Source organism: Rhinatrema bivittatum, chromosome 7 (assembly GCF_901001135.1).
Source record: "Rhinatrema bivittatum chromosome 7, aRhiBiv1.1, whole genome shotgun sequence".
NCBI lineage: Eukaryota > Metazoa > Chordata > Amphibia > Gymnophiona > Rhinatrematidae > Rhinatrema > Rhinatrema bivittatum.
In genome coordinates this window covers 309,683,480-309,701,459 of record NC_042621.1, presented here as the reverse complement: position 1 = coordinate 309,701,459, position 17,980 = coordinate 309,683,480, and the positions used below count along the sequence as shown (strand labels likewise).

The 17,980-nt window shown below is 44.2% G+C and overlaps 1 protein-coding gene across 1 annotated transcript in view; it reads left to right on the top strand.

Annotated features, from left to right (window-relative positions):
• The window catches only part of LOC115096248 (deleted in malignant brain tumors 1 protein-like), a 223,263-nt gene that overhangs the window by 23,404 nt on the left and 181,879 nt on the right, over positions 1-17,980 (top strand). The window contains exons 4-6 of the mRNA XM_029610757.1: positions 8,160-8,468; positions 9,153-9,188; positions 9,618-9,926. Coding sequence (XP_029466617.1) covers positions 8,160-8,468; positions 9,153-9,188; positions 9,618-9,926 — 654 coding nt within the window. The remainder of the gene's footprint in view (positions 1-8,159; positions 8,469-9,152; positions 9,189-9,617; positions 9,927-17,980) is intronic.

Here is a 17,980-nt window from a genome sequence, read left to right as displayed (position 1 = left end):
CTAGGCGATCACATAGGGCGTCAGCCATTAGGGGCCGCGAGTGGAGCCCATCCCCACTCACGACTGAGAGGAGTAGAGACTCGATGGGCTGCGAGCAGCACACATCCTGCTTGCGGCCAAGAAATGCAGACACTCATCTGCCGCGAGCAGCACTTATCCTGCTTGTGGTCGAGAGAAGCAGAGTCATGGCGGGCCACAAGCGGTGTCTCTGTATGTGTGAGTGAGAGAGATTTTGTGTGTATGAGAGAGCAATGGTTTTAGTGAGAGAGGGAGGGAGCAAGCCTGTGTAATGTTGCATGAGTGAATGAGACAAGAAACCTAAGTGTGATTAAGAAAGGGAGCCTGTCTGAGTGAATGACATCAGGGCCAGAGCTGGGACCTAAACCGGGGGGGGGGGGGGGGGAAGGGGGCAGGCACTAGGCAGAAGGTTTGCCTAGGCACCTAATACCCTTGCACCGGCCCTGCACAGAGCTACTTCTCTCTCTGGCGTTTAAGGTGGACCAGGCTACATGCCTGGTCTGCACAGGTTAAGGAGGGTTTCTTTACACCTCCTTCCCCTTGTCTTTTACCTGACCTCTCAACTCTTTCTGTACCTCTGCCCTCCATATCTCTTTCAAGCATGCCAAAAATCTGTTACAGTGATGGCTTCCTCCACCTCCTGTAGTAGGCCATTGCAGACCTTGTCATTTTCAACTTTTCTTGTTATAAAACAAATATTTAATCCAACTAACAAACCCTTCTTCTGTGTCTTACCAGCTTTTGTAATAATCTCAAGGTCACCAACTTAGTAAAGTATGGCTGTCTCCCATTCATGGGACTCTTTGAACTACATCTCCAGGGTAGTAAGAATATCTAGGTCTGACTCCACCATTAGGGCTTGCAGATCTGGTCTTTTTTTTTATTGCCTACACAACCAATATTTCTGCTCATAGATTTCCAGCTGTTCCTCATTAACTTGCTCACATTCTCTTTAGCCTCATACTTGCTCCCCATTTCCATCCTTTTGGTGAAGATTGGATTAGCGTGCTCATCAAATTCAGGTTGTTCTTGTTGCGGTCGGCCTCGAAGGCCTTGCATACTGTTATGGTCGGCCTCAAGGCCTTGCATACTTGTTATGGCCTCAAAGGCCTTGCATACTTGTTATGGCCAACCTCGGGCCATCATACTATGCGGGATGGGTTTAGTGTGCCCTTGGGCCTCAGCCCGACCCTAGGCGCACCCAGGGCCGACCCAAGGGTTGACGGTGAATTCCAGCATGGCTGGTGGGCTACCCTCCACCAGGCCTGCAAGCTCCCAAGGCCAACAACAATTAGATGTTGGAATGTGAATGGTCCTCTGACCATTCCGAGCCTTTTTGGACCTGCTGCGTGGAACAACATGGAGCAGCAGGCCTGGCCTGAGGTCGAGGGCAGTCGGAGGCCTTGACACGAAGACAGACATTGGTTCGGATGCCATGGCATCACAGACGAGACACTTGGACTGAAGCAACGGCATCCCAGAAGAGGAAGACACTTGGGTTGATGCCATAGCATCCCAGAAGATGAAGACACTTGGGTTGATGCAGCGGCATCACAGAAGACGAAGACACTTGGGCTGAAGTACAATTGCACAGTCTCTCAGGGCGCCCTACTCAGCCCACCCGCGGGACTGAGTTGTGGACCACCCTGTCCCACTGCGCGCCCTACACAGCCCGAAGGCTGGTCATGGACCACGAGGAGAGTGGGACGTGCGCAGGTAAGATCCAGGCGAGGAGGAACTCCGATGTTGGGACCAATGACATCCGAAGCTCCGACAGCTGGCAGGAACAGAAGCTCCAGAGCACAGGGACGGATCCCTCCTGTTGGCCACTCCAAGGCACAGCAGGCCAGAAGGCTAGGAGCACATATGAAGATGCAGGAAAGAACATCCGGGAAGGCAGGGACTGACGTCCCGCCAAGATCATGGCGGGACGTCAGGACGAGATCAGGACAGGAACATCTGGATATCTGGATGAGGCATCTGGACGGGGACCTCTGGCACAACATCAAAACAGAAGACATGGAACAAAGACTGGACGGGACATCTGGACAAGAACCTCAGGCAACGAAGACAAGACTTGACATGGCGAGAGAACAGGAACTCCATGGAGAAGACGAGAGCAGCTGACGGAGCTCTGGCAGACAGGAGCCTCCAGAAGGATGGCACTCTGATGCAAGGCGAAGACAGACTGACGGAGTAGTCCTCTTATAGGGCTGAAACAGGAAGTCCACTCCCTAGGTGGGGCCAGCACACTTCCTGTGCCTGGCCCTTTAAATCAGGCAAAGAGGCACGCGCGCCGGCGCCTAAGAAGCAAGCAGGAGCTGTGCAGGACCGCGGACAGCAGCCTGCACCGACGTAGCCCAGAATGAGGCAGGAAACAGGCAGGCAGGCAGGCTTCGGGGCAGCCTCCAGGCTGTCCCATGAGGCCCCCCTTGATGGCGTTGTGGCTCCCTGCCGTGAAGGCTGGCTCAGGGTGGCTCCATGCCGTGAAGAGAAGCAGGAAAGGCCGCGGCTCCCTGCCGCGAAGGCTGGCTCAGGGTGGCTCCATGCCGTGAAGAGAAGCAGGAAAGGCCGCGGCGAAGACAAGGAGCAGGGGCGGCCTCCGGGCCGCAAAGAAGAAATCGAGTCCGCGGCTCCTGTCGCGTGGGAGGCCCGACGGCGGCGTCATGCCGCGTCGGGTGAGTGAATCTGCTGGCGGGAGGGGGCCTGCGGGCAGCGGGTCATAACAGTTCTCTACAATCTTTATTTCACTTCAGGGGTGACAATCCAGATCCATCATCTTCCTCTCTCCTCCTTTAGTTTAAATGCCTGTCAATCTATGCTCCAAATTTCTCACTTAGGATCATTTTCCAGTCATGGAAATATGTAGGCCATTATTATAGCATAAGTTTTTATTGTTCTATATGCAGGCTCAACCTTCTATTTATAGAAACATAGAAGTGACGGCAGAAGAAGACCAAACGGCCCATCCAGTCTGCCCAGCAAGCTTTCACACCTAATTGTTTTCATACTTATCTGTTACTCTGACCGCTGAAGTCAGGGCCCTTATTGGTAACTTTTTGGTTCCAATTCCCTTCCACCCCCACCATTGATGTAGAGAGCAGTGCTGAAGCTGCATCTAAAACCACCTCCTTAGCATCAGATTTTGAGCCATGTACTGAAGTAAGACATATCACATAACTTTTCTCCTTCTTACCTACCCCAGAAAATGCAATGTACTTTGCCAGGTGTTTAAGCCCCTCGGCTAAGTTCTGGAAAGCACTTTGAATTACACTGGCTTTGTTTTTAGCCAGATCATTTGTATTCCGTGCATTAAGAAAGGTGGAAGGAAGGAAAAACGATTACCGGCATGGTTAAAAGGTGAGGTGAAAGAGGATATTTTAGTCAAAAGATCTTCAGTCAAAAATTGGAAGAAGGATTCATCAGAAGCAAATAGGATAAAGCATAAGCACTGGAAAGTTTAATGTAAGACATTGATAAGACAAGCTAAGAGAGAATTTGAAAAGAAGTTGGCCATAGAGGCAAAAACTCACAATAAAAACTTTAAAAAATATATCCGAAGCCTACGAGGGAATCGGTTGGACCGTTGGATGATCAAGGGGTTAAAGGGGCACTTAGAGAAGATAAGACCATCACGGAAAGATTAAACAATTTATTTGCTTTGGTGTTTACTGAAGAGGATATTGGAGAGATACCCGTTCTGGAGAAGGTTTTCATGAGTGATGATTCCAATCAACTGAACCAAATCACAGTGAACCTAGACCAGAGTGGAACCAAGCTGCTGGCACTAACTTTCAAAAAGGAGATAGAGCAGCTTTTAAACTAGAACAAGGGGGAAAGCCGACAGTCACTCAGCTGTGCATGGTTCAGAGAAATGTATCCTTGAAGGATACTAATGAAACAGGAGAGTTAGGGCTTCCCAACAGAGAGGTTCCATTAAAAGCAAACATAGTCCATGTGCCTATATGTAAAAAATCACTGAAGCTAATGATTTCCGAATTATCCCTAACAACTGAAAAGCAGGTTGTTAATACAAACAAAAAACATACTTTGAAATGTCTGTATGCCAATGTCAGAATCTAAGAAGTAAGATGGAAGAGTTATAGAAACAGAAACATAGAAATGACTGCAGAAGAAGACCAAACGGCCCATCCAGTCTGCCCAGCAAGCTTTCACACTTTTTTTTTTTCTCATACTTATCTGATACTCTTGGCCCTTAGTAGTAACTTTTTGATTCTAGTTACCTTCCATCCCCGCCACTGATGTAAAGAGCAGTACTGGAGCTGTATCTAAGTGAAGAATCTAGCTTAATTGGTTAGGGGTAGTAACTGCCACAATAAGCAAGTTACTCCCACACTTATTTGTTTACCCAGCCTGTGCCATTCAGTTCTTATATTATATTATTATTTATTATTTTTATATACCGACGTTCGATCTGAGATATCACATCGGTTTACATTCAGGTACTGTAGGTATTTCCCTATCCCCAGAGGGCTTACAATCTTCCTCGACCAAAAAGATGGAGGGTCTTCATCGAATGTCTTATGAGGAGAGATTGAAGAATCTAAATATGTACACCCCGGAGGGAAGGAGGAGCAGAGGTGATATGATACAGACATTCAGATACTTGAAAGGTTTTAATGATCTAAAGACAATGACAAACCTTTTCCGTCGGAAAAAAATCAGCAGAACCAGGGGTCACGATTTAAAACTCCAGGGAGGAAGATTCAGAACCAATATCAGGAAGTATTTCTTCACGGAAAGGGTGGTGGATGCCTGGAATGCCCTTCCGGAGGAAGTGGTGAAGACCAGAACTGTGAAGGACTTCAAAGGGGCATGGGATAAACATTGTGGATCCATAAAGTCTAGAGAATGTGTATGAAGAGTGGGTGGCTCGCGGGAATGACAGCTACTACCGGAGATAATACCCTTATTCAATAAGCATACACAGTTAATGCGACTCCATCATTGTTCTAAGCTTCAATGGCAAGAGGTAATGTGGGGGAGAAAAAAAAGGATTTCCATTCACAAAAAAGCAGGGAGTAGCTTGCTTGTTACAGCGGATACTACTCCAAACCAAATAAGCCTGATACTTCACTTTCAATGCACTCTGCTTCAACGGCAAGGGAGAAAGACTGATATGATACTTCATGCATATCCAGCACAGCTCTCTGCTTCAACGGCAAGGGAGAAAGACTGATATGATACTTCATGCATATCCAGCACAGCTCTCTGCTTCAACGGCAAGGGAGAAAGTCTGATACTTCACTTTCAATGCATATCCAGCATAGCTCTCTGCTTCAATGGCAGGGGGGAATGAAGAAAAGTGAACAACCAACCAGGACTGAATTACATAGTCGGGGTAAACAAGCATGGGTGTAGCTTGCTTATAGCGGCGGTTACTATCCCTAACTAATTAAGCTAGATATTTCACTTAGATGCAGTTCCAACACTGCTTTCTACATTAATGGAGAGGGGAAGGGAAACAGAACCAAAAGGTTACTAAGGGCCAAGAGTAACAGATAATTATGAGAAAAAAAAAACGTGAGAAAGCTTGCTGGGCAGACTGGATGGGCCGTTGGTCTTCTTCTGCCGTCATTTCTATGTTTCTATGTTAATCTAAGTTTTGTACCTGAGGCAATGGAGGGTAAAGTGACTTGTTGGTTGTTGTCTGAATATAATTCCTCTTTTCTTTATTCCCCCCTGCCGTTGAAGCAGTGAGTTGCGCTGGATATGTATTCCAAGTGAAGTATCAGGCTTAATTGATTTGGGGTAGTAGCCTCCGTAAAAAGCAAGCTACACCCATAATTATTTGTTTACCCAGACTATGTAATTCAGTCCTTGTTGGTTGTTGCCTGAATATAAATCCTCTTTTCCTCTTTCCCCCCTGCCGTTGAAGCAGAGAGCTATGCTGGATATGCATTGAAAGTGAAGTATCAGACTTTCTCCCTTGCCGTTGAAGCAGAGAGCTATGCTGGATATGCATTGAAAGTGAAGTATCAGATTTTCTCCCTTGCCGTTGAAGCAGAGTGCATTGAAAGTGAAGTATCAGGCTTATTTGGTTTGGGATAGTAACTGCTGCAACAAGCAAGCTACTCCCCGTTTTTTTGTGAATGCTATTCCTTTTTAAAACATTTCCTCTTGCCGTTGAAGCATAGAGCAATGCTGGAGTCGCATTGACAGTGAGTACGTTTATTGAATAAGGGTATTATCTCCAGGTAGTAGCTGTCATTCCCGCAAGCTATCCCCATGCCTTTTCTCTTCATTTACATCCTCTAGACTTTATGGATCCACAGTATTTATCCCATGCCCCTTTGAAGTCCTTCACAGTTTTGGTCTTCACCACTTCCTCCGGAAGGGCGTTCCAGGCATCCACCACCCTCTCCGTGAAGAAATACTTCCTGACATTGGTTCTGAGTCTTCCTTCCTGGAGTTTCAAATCGTGACCCCTGGTTCTGCTGATTTTTTTCCAATGGAAAAGGTTTGTCATTGTCTTTAGATCATTAAAACCTTTCAAGTATCTGAATGTCTGTATCATATCACCTCTGCTCCTCCTTCCCTCCAGGGTGTACATATTTAGATTCTTCAATCTCTCCTCATAAGTCATTCGATAAAGACTCTCCAACTTTTTGATCACCCTTCTCTGGACCGCCTCCATCCTGTCTCTGTCCCTTCGGAGATACGGTCTCCAGAACTGAGCACAGTACTCCAGGTGAGACCTCACCAAGGACCTGTACAAGGGGATAATCACTTTCCTTTTCTTACTCGATATTCCTCTCTCTATGCAGCCCAGCATTCTTCTGGCTTTAGCTATCGCCTTGTCACATTGTTTTGCTGACTTCAGCTCATTAGACACTAACACCCCAAGGTCTCTCTCTGCTCCGTGCACACCAGCCCTTCACCCCCCATAGAATACAGTTATTTTGGATTTCCACACCCCATATGCATGACTCTGCACTTCTTGGCATTGAATCTCAGCTGCCATATCTTCGACAACTCTTCCAGTTTCCATGAATCCCATCTCATTCTCTCCACTCCTTCCGGTGTGTCCACTCTGTTGCAGATCTTAGTGTCATCCGCAAAAAGACAAACCTTACCTTCAATCCCGTCCGCAATGTCGTTCACAAAGATATTGAACAGGACCGGTCCCAACACCGATCCTTGCGGCACTCCACTCACCACCGCTCTCTCTTCAGAGTAAGTTCCATTTACCGTCACACATTGTCTTCTGTCTGTCAATCAGTTTGCAATCCAGGCCACCACCTTGGCACTCACTCCTAAGCTTCTCATTTTATTCACCAGTCTCCTGTGCGGGACTGTATCAAAAGCCTTGCTGAAGTCCAAGTAGATGACATTGAGTGCTCTTCCTTGATCCAATTCCTTGGTTACCCAGTCAAAAAAGTCAATCAGATTTGTCTGACAGGATCTTCCCTTGGTGAATCCATGCTGCCTCTGGTCCAGCAATTCTTCCGTCATGTTTGATTCTAAAATGTATCTTCTCTCACAATATCCATCTGGTTGGTCCTTTGCTGAAAGAAAGGACCAACCAATCGTGTTGTGCGAAGCACGTCAGGAACTGGCAGCTGACTGGAAACAGACGATTCTTTGCGGGATGTGGGCTCTACATTCCCTGTCCTATCTGTCTGCCATTGGGAAGGATAAAGTGTCTACGCATGTACTGATTTGGGAACCAATGACTCCCTTAATATAGTCTTTTTGATATCTTTGTTTGGTGGCAGTGTCAATTTCATTTATGCATTCTTATTTTCTAGTTACTTTTCTTTTTTTTGCACCTGTACCCAGATGATTTCTATTTTTAACATTTATTCATATATGAGCCAACCTTGCTCATTTACTTGGAATAGGTTGTTAACCTTGCTTGCTCTAGGGAGGTAGAGTATGGGGGACTTCATTTAAAAAGTTTCTTATTGCATTGTATTCTCATACTTCTGTTACTTGTTTTTGGTGACTATGAATATGTGAAATGTTCGAAGAATTTTGTATATTACTACTGCTAAGGTTAATAAAACTTAAATATATAAAAATATCAATTGCTTTGCACCCCTGGTCAGGAGATTATATGAGTTTCTGAGAAGGTCTGAAGTTATTTGCTGACACTGAGGTTCTTCCTGTGCCTTCAGCATCTGATCTGGAGCTACGACTCTCGGATGGTGAGAATAAATGTCAAGGTCGTGTGGAGATTCTCCTTGATGGCACCTGGGTAACAGTTTGTGGCACTGGATGGGACCTGAGTGACGCCAGTATTGTGTGCAGGCAGCTGGGCTGTGGAGCAGCTGCTGTTTCCGATGACTTTGGGCCAGGCAATGGAAGCATCCTTCTGGAGGAGTTCCAGTGTGCAGGAAATGAATCCTGGCTGTGGGAGTGTCCTCACCATAAGGGAGACTCAACTTCCTGTGACCATGAGGACGATGCTGCTGTCACCTGCTCAGGTCTGTACTTCCCATCACTCACAGATATGAAGAGAGAAGTTACTGGAGAGGTCTTCTATTACTGTAAATTCTCAAGCTCACTGCTTCTGTTCTGTGATTGAAAAGTCAGGGAAATAATTCCTGCAAGTAGATTGGATCAGATATGGATTTATGTACTGAATATATATTTTAAAACATTACATTAATTTCACAGTAAACATACATCTATTTTATTAAACTCTCTTTATTCTGAAGGAATTGGGAACTGAGATTTGTTCCGCTCCTAAGGAGTTCAAAGAAATATTTATGATATTCATATGGAGATAGTTTCATTAAACACAGTCCAGGCCCTATGGTGTCTAGGAATTTAGGACAGATATAATTTTTAAAAAGTCAATCCTATTACCAAGTTAACTTTGTTTCAATGCACATTTTTCCCAATTTTCATACCCTCCTCCTCCCCCACATGGCATCCCTGGGTAGCGCATCTACCCTCTCTGGTGGGAGGGACTTCCCTCCATGTTCCATCCTCCAAACTGATCCCTTGCTCTGCGGTAGCTGCACTAATCTTACCCCCTTTCTTGGGACTGGCCACGTCATGCAAACATGATTGGAAGAGTCCAAGGGCATCTTCCCTCTCTTGGTAGCTGAATGTTTCTTAGTGAGTGGCTGAGGATAATGAAGATGTTTTCTCCTTCCCCACAGTGTCTGCTTTTGAATACTCAATACTCAGACCCAATGGTAAGTTCCACGTGGGGATCATGTTGTATGCTCATGAAGGGAAAAGTTACATCCAAAAAACTCTGCTTCTTTTTCTTCTTAATTATCATTACTTATTTCTCAACATACGATATTTCGCCCTTACACAAAGTTGGTCTCAAAGTGGATTACAATACATTTATGTGAACAGAGGCAATGGAACAGTTTACAATTGAATTGGAATTTGAAATTAATTAGATTTATTATCATACATTTTTGTTTTCATGATAATTTCATAAATTCTATGTTTTTTCACCAATCAGAGCAGAATAAATCCTGTACTTAGAGTAGGACTCAGACAAGTAAATAAAATTCTCAGCCTGCCAGTTTGGGAGATTTTACAGTCCCAGAGAGGATCCAACAACCATCTGGAGTTATTTACTGACACTGAGGTTCTTCCTGTGCCTTCAGCATCTGATCTGGAGCTCCGACTCTCGGATGGTGAGAATAAATGTCAAGGTCGTGTGGAGATTCTCCTTGATGGCACCTGGATAACAGTTTGCGGCACTGGATGGGACTTGAGTGATGCCAGTGTTGTATGCAAGCAGCTGGGCTGTGGAGCAGCTGCTGTTTCCGATGACTCTGGGCCAGGCAATGGAAGCATCCTTCTGGAGGAGTTCCAGTGTGCAGGAAATGAATCCTGGCTGTGGGAGTGTCCTCACCATAAAGGAGACTCGTCTTCCTGTGGCCATGAGGACGATGCTGCTGTCACCTGCTCAGGTCTGTACTTTCCATCACTCGCAGATATGAAAAGAGAAATTACTGGAGAGGTCTTCACTTACTGTAACTTCACAGCCTGTACATTCACAAGCTCACTGCTTTTTTCCCTTGGTTGGAAAGTCATTTGTGGATATATGGAGAAAGTATTCCTACAGGTAGAATGGATCAGATAACAGTTTCTATAGTAAATATACATTTTATTTCTCGTAAAGTGCAGTTCTAAGCTAGTATTTACTGACTTGTTGCTTGTGAAGTCAATATTACGTGACATGGTGAATGGCAAATTTATCTTGGAAAAGTTATGCACAGAACTCGTTTTGTATATTTAGATTGGATTAGAGTTGCACGCAATTTAAAGCCTGGTTTATTTTTTATGACTTCTGCACTATAGTTCAAGCATTAATTTTACCGTTTTTAGACTTCTACAATTGCATATACCATATCTTGGTCTGCCCAACTATAAGTTGAAAGTGCTTTAGATGTTACAAACGCGGCTGCTGGCTTGAACTCAGGCAGTGTCATGAGGGAATACGTTACGCCAGTATTGAAAAAATTGCCTTGGTTGTGGAACTCCCTTCCGGTTGATATTCGATTGGAGGAGAATATCAATAGCTTTAAAAAGCAGATTAAGACCTGGCTTTTTCAACGAGCTTTTAATGAGGTCAATTGATTCCTTCTTTCTCTTACTTTGCTAATGGATGACAATAGGAGATAAGGGTTCACTGGGATAATAAGCCATAAAACAGGACAAGAACTGCCATGGTTTAGGCCTGGTTAATGATAGAGGGGTAGTTAGAAGGGCTTAAATGGGAAAATGTAGGTTTTAAGACTTTTATTTTGTCTTTATGTTTTATGTTTTTAATCTAATGGATTTTATTTATTTTTAGCTTATTACTATATTGGAATCAACTATGTAATTTTTAGTTAGTTTTTAGTAAGTTACCTGTTTTACGAGTTCTTGGTTTTTATGAATTTTGCTACTGCAAGTTCTAATCATTGTTAACCGCCTTGATATTATTTTGAAAGTCGGTATATTAAGTTAAATAAATAAATAAATAAATAACATCAGTGCATAATCAAATTTCACTTGACTCCTTTCCATGGGCAAACGAACTGCTTTATCATTACAACCGTACGAGGGCATATTAGTGTCATTTATTTATTTATTATTTATGGTTTTTTTATATACCGGAGCTCCTGTATACAATACATATCGCTCCGGTTCACAGAGAACAGTAATAATTACTGCCGGGTGGCAGTTTACATGGAACAGTTTACATGGAACAGTTTACAAGGAACAGTTAACATGGCCATTTACATGGAACAAATCAGAATACTCGATCTAAGTAATAAGAAAACAAAACTAATTAGTCTCAACTTTAAACATATAAATAAGGCAATTTATAATCTTGTGGCTTTATAAGTGGCTTTATAATCTTGGATAAATAAGGCAGTACATTAGAACCAAAGGGCAGGGGTTGTTATATCTTCTAGTTCTTAGCTCTCTGGGAATGCTTGCAGGAAGAGCCAAGTCTTTAGTTTCGCCTTAAAAGTAGTGTGGCACGGCTCAAGGCGGAGGTCTGGTGGTAGGGAATTCCAGAGGGACGGGCCCGCAGTTGATAGAGCGCGTTTTCTTAGGGAGGATTTTGCGGGCTGGGTAATCATTCTATTTTGATATGCTCTTCTAGTCGGCTTATCTGAAGTATGTAGTTGCAGTTTGAAGGTTAAGTTGAGTGGGGATAAGCTGTGAAGGGCCTTATGCATCATCATGCTGCTTTTGAACTGTATCCTGTATTTAATGGGGAGCCAGTGGAGGTGCTGGAGGATCGGGGTGATGTGGTCTTTTTTTTTGGCGTTGGTGAGAATTCTTGCTGTGGAGTTTAGTACCATCTGGAGGGGTTTGGTGGAGCAGGCGGGGAGTCCCAGCAAAAGAGAGTTGCAATAGTCCAGTTTCGGGAGAATGATGGCTTGGAGTACTGTGCGGAAATCTCTATAGCGTAGAAGTGGCTTTAGTTTCTTTAAAACTTGTAATTTAAAGAAGCATTCTTTGGTGGTGTTGTTGATGAAATTATTGAGGCTGAATCTGTCGTCTAGTATTACACCCAGATCTCTGACTTGCGGTGAGGTGGTGTATCCTAAGGTGACTGGAGAGTTGCTTGTGGTCAGCAGGGTAGATTTTTCCGGTGCTATTATCAGGATTTCCGTTTTGTTAGTATTCAGAACCAGGTTGAGGCTGGTCAGTAGCTCTTTGATGGTGGAGAGGCATTTATTCCAGTAGGACATGGTCTTGTGTAAGGTGTCCATTATGGGGATGATGATTTGTATGTCATCCGCGTATAGGAAATGGTTAAGCTTGAGGTTGGTGAGCAGGTGACAGAGTGGGAGAAGATATATGTTGAAAAGGGTGGGGGAGAGTGAGGATCCCTGTGGTACCCCCATTTTGGCTTGGATGGGATGAGATTCCTTGTTGTTTATTTTTACTCTATATGTTCTGTTCTCCAGGAAGGATTTAAACCAGTTGAACGCTGCTCCTGTGATGCCGATATCTGTGAGTCGTTGTAGTAAGCTGGTGTGATTCACGGTGTCGAATGCTGCTGACAGATCTAGGAGTGCGAGAAGGCAAGGATGGCCTTTTTCAAGATTGAAGATAATGGTGTCAGCTAGGGTCGCTAATAGTGATTCGGTGTTCTTTTTCTTCCGGAATCCAAATTGGTTATTGGTGAGGATATTGTTGTCATCAAGGAATTCAGAAAGTTGTCGGTTAACCACTTTCTCCATAATTTTGGCTAACATAGGAAGGTTTGCTATCGGTCTGTAGTTAGCAGGATCTGTCGTGGGAAGGTGAGGTTTGAGCCTTGCAGATTTGAGTTGATCGGGAACTTGTCCTTGGGCAAGAGCGCGGTTAATGATATCTGCAAGTGGCTTGACAGACATGACAGAGAGGATGGTTTGCTTGGCTATCTGAGACTAGAGAGAGGGCCTCTCATTGCCGCACCTGTTGTGTGGAATTCTATTCTTCAGAAGCTGCGCTTGGCAAACTGAACAAAATCTTTTAAAACCCTCTTCAAAACGTTCTCATTCAGGCTGGCCTTTAATTATGGCTTAGAATTTACTCTGGGCAGCTTTTTTCTTTTTTTTTCTTGAAACAGGACTCATTTTTGGATGGATCGATAGGAGTCCATGCCTTTGTTTTGCTACGTATTGGTTTTTTGTTTTCTTATATTTCTGGCTATTGTATGTTATTTTTTATTGTTCATCACCTAGGGCCTAGGCGCAGACAATATCGGCCCGATTTTAAATGGCCGGCGCCCATAAAAAATGGGGGTTATGCGTGTGGCCGGCCCTTGCACACGCCGCGTGCATTTTAAAAGGGGCCCGGCCGCGCACGTAACCCTCGTTACGCGCACAAGAGCCAGGCCAAAGAAAAGGGGAGGGGGAGGGGCAGGGCTGGAGGCACCAGCACAGCAGCTATTTGCTGCTGTGCCAGGGAAGCGCACGCCGGCAGTTGGCCGGCACACGCAAGTTGCTTCTGCTCCAGAGGAGCAGGAACTTAAAAAACAAAAAAAACCCCTGAAATACGTAACATTTAGGGGGTGGGGGGAAAGGGGAAGGGAGATTAGGGTAGGTGGTGGGGAACTGGGGAAGGCCGTGATGTGTTGCCGCGCGAAACTTGCAAAATTCTTTCCCCTCCCCCCTTGCGCGTGCCACCCCGTATTTTATAACATGCGTGCCGGCGCGAGCATATTTTTAAAATCTACCCCTATATGAAAAAAATAAAATAAGCATAAAGTTAAACATTAGACATTTGTTTCCTTTCTCACAGTGCCTGTGCCTGAATTCTCACTACTGAGACTGAATGGTAAGTTCCAACTTCTACACATCAGCTGGGTAAAGCTGCAACTCTAATAAGCTCTTCTTCTTTGTAATCAGATGTTTTATGATGGATTTTATTTTCACAGATATGGATCTTTATTATGTATGTGACCTCCCCATTAAAAAGGGGACTGCATTTCCACACACTGCTGAGTATGAGCAAATCAGTTCAGTGTTGGGGGTCAAAGTTTCTCTGATGGGGACAGGAGCAATCTACAGGACTTTAAAAACCAAATTTTTAAAGCATTGCTTGCACTAAAAAGCCCACATATGCGAGTATGTTGGCCGTGTGACAGCGTGTGTATTTTAAAAGCCAAAAGTTACGCCGTATATACGTGCACGAATAATGGAAAAGGGGCTGAGTTGGGGGAGTGGCATGGGTGTTCTGTGGCAGGGCCAGCAGTTACATGCGTAACTCTGTATTTTGAAACCAGAGGCCGCAGCACATAGTGGCTGCTTGTTAGCCGCATATATTTACTGCTGCTCCTGATGAGGAGCAAGTCTGCAGAAATCATATTTTGGGGCTTAAACAAGAGAGTGAGGGACATGGGTCAATTGGGGGGAGTGCAGGCTGAAGAACCAGAGGAGGTCTGGATGACCTTCAGGTAGACTGAGCAAACTGGTGGACTTAATCGGTAAAGCTGGCTAGCTCCATCACATGAACAAGTTTTGAAATTTGTTTATCAGCGTGCATTAAAGCCATCAATTTCTTAAGGAAGATACGCAAAGTACGTTTGCTCGAGAAACCACTTAAATTAGGAGCACACCTTCACATGCTAGGCGTATCTTAAATCTTAAGCACGTAAATGGGCGCATGATTTAAAACTGCAGCATATCTCCGCTCATGCACCCATACGCGCGTGTATGGACACCTGCAAGCTCATTTTAAAATTGGTCTGTAAGTGATCATGCTTAAAAAATAGTCTAAAAAATGGGTGTAGTACAATAAATAATACCTTAATAAAAGCCCACTTCTAGTCCAACCAACAATGGAAGTAAAAAGCAAAGGTTGAGAAATGTTTGAATCCTGACATTATTCCAACTAATCAGTTTTCTTGAGTGTAAAAATACCATGATGGACTTCCCCTCACTTCATGCAGGGAAATCTTCCTCAGTCACTGACGATTGCTCAGAGTTATAGTCTGTAAAGAGTCAGTTTCTCCACAATGATTGAGTTGGAAATCTCCTAACATAGTATCAGGGACGGTAATTTTCAAACGAGTGCACGGGTGCCCGTGATCTGGAATCTTAAATCGTGTGCGCAAATACATGCATATGATTTAAAATGCACCTACCAGATGCCTTGAACAGAGCAGGATGAGATTTCGCTGCTCTGTCTTCCCCGCAATCCACATCTGCCTCCATCATCACCTCCTGGAATCAAATCTTACCACCAGAGTGCTCCTGAAGTCCCATCTTGTCCGCGAAAGTTCTCCCGGGCATGTCAGCTTGGATTACCCGGCATGAAAAGGAGAAAGAAAAAGAGAAGCTTGGGCTTGGAGGAGACAAAATGGCAACCGCGGGACAAACCCAGGAGGCGGCATCGCTGACAGGAGCAATGATTGCGGAACTAAAGAAGGCAGTGGTAGGGGCACTGGAGATCGAATTTCAAAAAATAATCGAAAAGCTCTCTGAAGTAAATGAATGGGTAGTCACATTTGACAAGCAGTTTGAAGAGCTGGAACGTGTGGTGGTGAACCAAAATACAACTGCGGCCCTGGAAACTACGGTGACACATCTTAAAGCTATCCCCAATAAACAAGAAGAAAGAATTGAAGACGAAACAATCTCTGATTCGTCGGCTTTCCTGAATCACTATCAGAAGCAAGCCTTGTGAGTTTTCTGGAATCGTGGCTGGTTAAAACTTTAAATTTAGAAGAGACGCGAGGCCCCTTAAAGCTGGAACATGCACATCATTTGGGCCCACGCCGAGAGGAGATGAATGGACCGTGGGTAATTATTGCCAGATTTCAGGACTTTGCACAAAAAACAGGTTATGCGTGCTGTCCGTGCATGGAAGAAACTCATGTTATTATTCTAGTGTTCCAGGACTACTCCACTAAACTTTCTACGCTTCAGAGGGAGTTCTCCCCTTACTGCAATCAGCTGTATAAGCTCGGAGTGAAATTCACTCTGCTTTATCCACCGAAGCTCTGGATTCAATTACCTAATGGCATACATTGGTGCCAGTCTATAACAGAGGCGTCGACTCTACTATCGCGCTTGGAAACAGAAAACCAGGATCTTCTGCTAAATCCTAGCTCTCTATTCCACACTATCCAAATTTATTTTTTTTATTCCTGAGGCTGACCACCCCGGTAGAGGGGAAATACATACTGGGGATTTACTGCAAAAATTCAGAGACAATATTATCCCCTAACCAGAGGCTAATGGAACAAGATTGAAGAGCGGTACTCTCAAGACATGGTGATAAGGATTCAAACAATTTTTCTTCTGAGAAAAGAACAGGTTTAAAAGACTGTCCATGTTTTGTACCTGGAACACAGAGCATAGGACCATGTCCAAGTAAATGTGAAATCCATGTTTTTAAGTAAAGATGGCTTCCTTCTGCTCCTGGACGAGCTCAAAATAGATTCTCAGATTGTACAACACCAGTTCAACTCGAGGCACTTAGATTCTATACCAGGAACACAGAATCTCTGGCATTCCAGTTACAAACAAGACACAGGATCTACTTTTTCCTTCATAATGAAACAATTGGTGAAAAGACTTTTTAAAGGGGTGGATGGGAGGTGGATGCGGGGGGCTGGGAAGTATAAGGTAAGAGATCTGTAGCCTGATGGCTCTTGTTTGGTGTACCGCTGTTGGAATCTTTATTACCACAATAGAGAAGAGTTGGAGTTGTGCACAAAGAAATATTGGCTACAACTATTACACAGACAAACTCTGAATAATATAGCCCCTGAAGCAGCCCCTGTTTATGGGCGAAACTAGGCCCGAGTTGGCAGTTTTATTATTTGATCAATAAAATCCACTTCTTGTGGCATAAATCCACCTCTGGGTTTCTGCAATCTATAAAGAGACTCTTCAGGGTCTCCACTCCTCTTTCTTTTATCCTTGGACCCCTTTTACTGGCAATACAACACCACACTGATTTTCAGGAACTCACGATGGGTACTACGATCTTTAAGTATGCTGCTTTTGCAAACGACTTGCTAGTATTTCTGCTGTCCCCTCTTAGATCCCTTATGTACTTACTCCCACTCATTTAGGACTATGGTATTGTTTCTGGATTTAAGATCAATATGGACAAATCAGAAGCGATGGTATACCCTACATCCCTCAAAAAAGAGTGGGTAGGAGATTTTCCATTACAGTGGGTTGAATGATCTTTCAGGTATCTGGGGGTACATATTACCTCTGATGTGGATCGTATTTACATTCTCAATGTGCGACCATTACTTATTAGTTCTAAGGACAAACTGACATTACGGCACCCCCTTCCTTTGTCTCTAGGAGGAAGAGTAAGTCTCTTCAAGATGGTGCTCTTTCCTAAATGGCTATCTGTTCTTCAAATGCTTCCTATTCATTTTGCTAGGAAAGATCTCCAGATGCTAGATAAAATGTTATCCTTTTTTCTTTGGGCAGGGAAGAAGCCTAGAGTAACATTTGTAAAGTTAAAAAAGACCTGGAAGGAGGGGGGCATGGGTCTTCCTGACATGGAACCCTACAATTTGGCGAGCTTAATGAGGGTGATCAGAGACTGGTTATATGAGGGCTCGACTTTTACTGATATTGATAGTGATAAACTGATCATAGCCTCTTTAGATTTGGGCTATGTCTTACAATCCTTGGCACCGAGTCTCTCAACACATCTAGCACATGATCACGTCTTATTGACCCCTATATGATGGGCATGGCAATCCCTTATGAAGAGGCTAGACATTCCGACCGCTTACATTTCTCTGATGCCCATACAAGGCAATGCTGATTTTCAGGCCAAATCTTACAAATCAGATATGGCCTTCACTCCCAAGATATATTTCCTTACTTACAGCTTTGCCACTATGTTCTCTCACTTTCCTAGACGGGTCTCACGGCCTCCATAGTGAGTAAAATAGAGGACTATTTTTTTGTGTTGAGAGACAAAAACTTTCTTTATCTTCACTGTATAAAGCCTTACGAAAATTAAATATGGCAGGCTGGATTTCCTCTCTGTG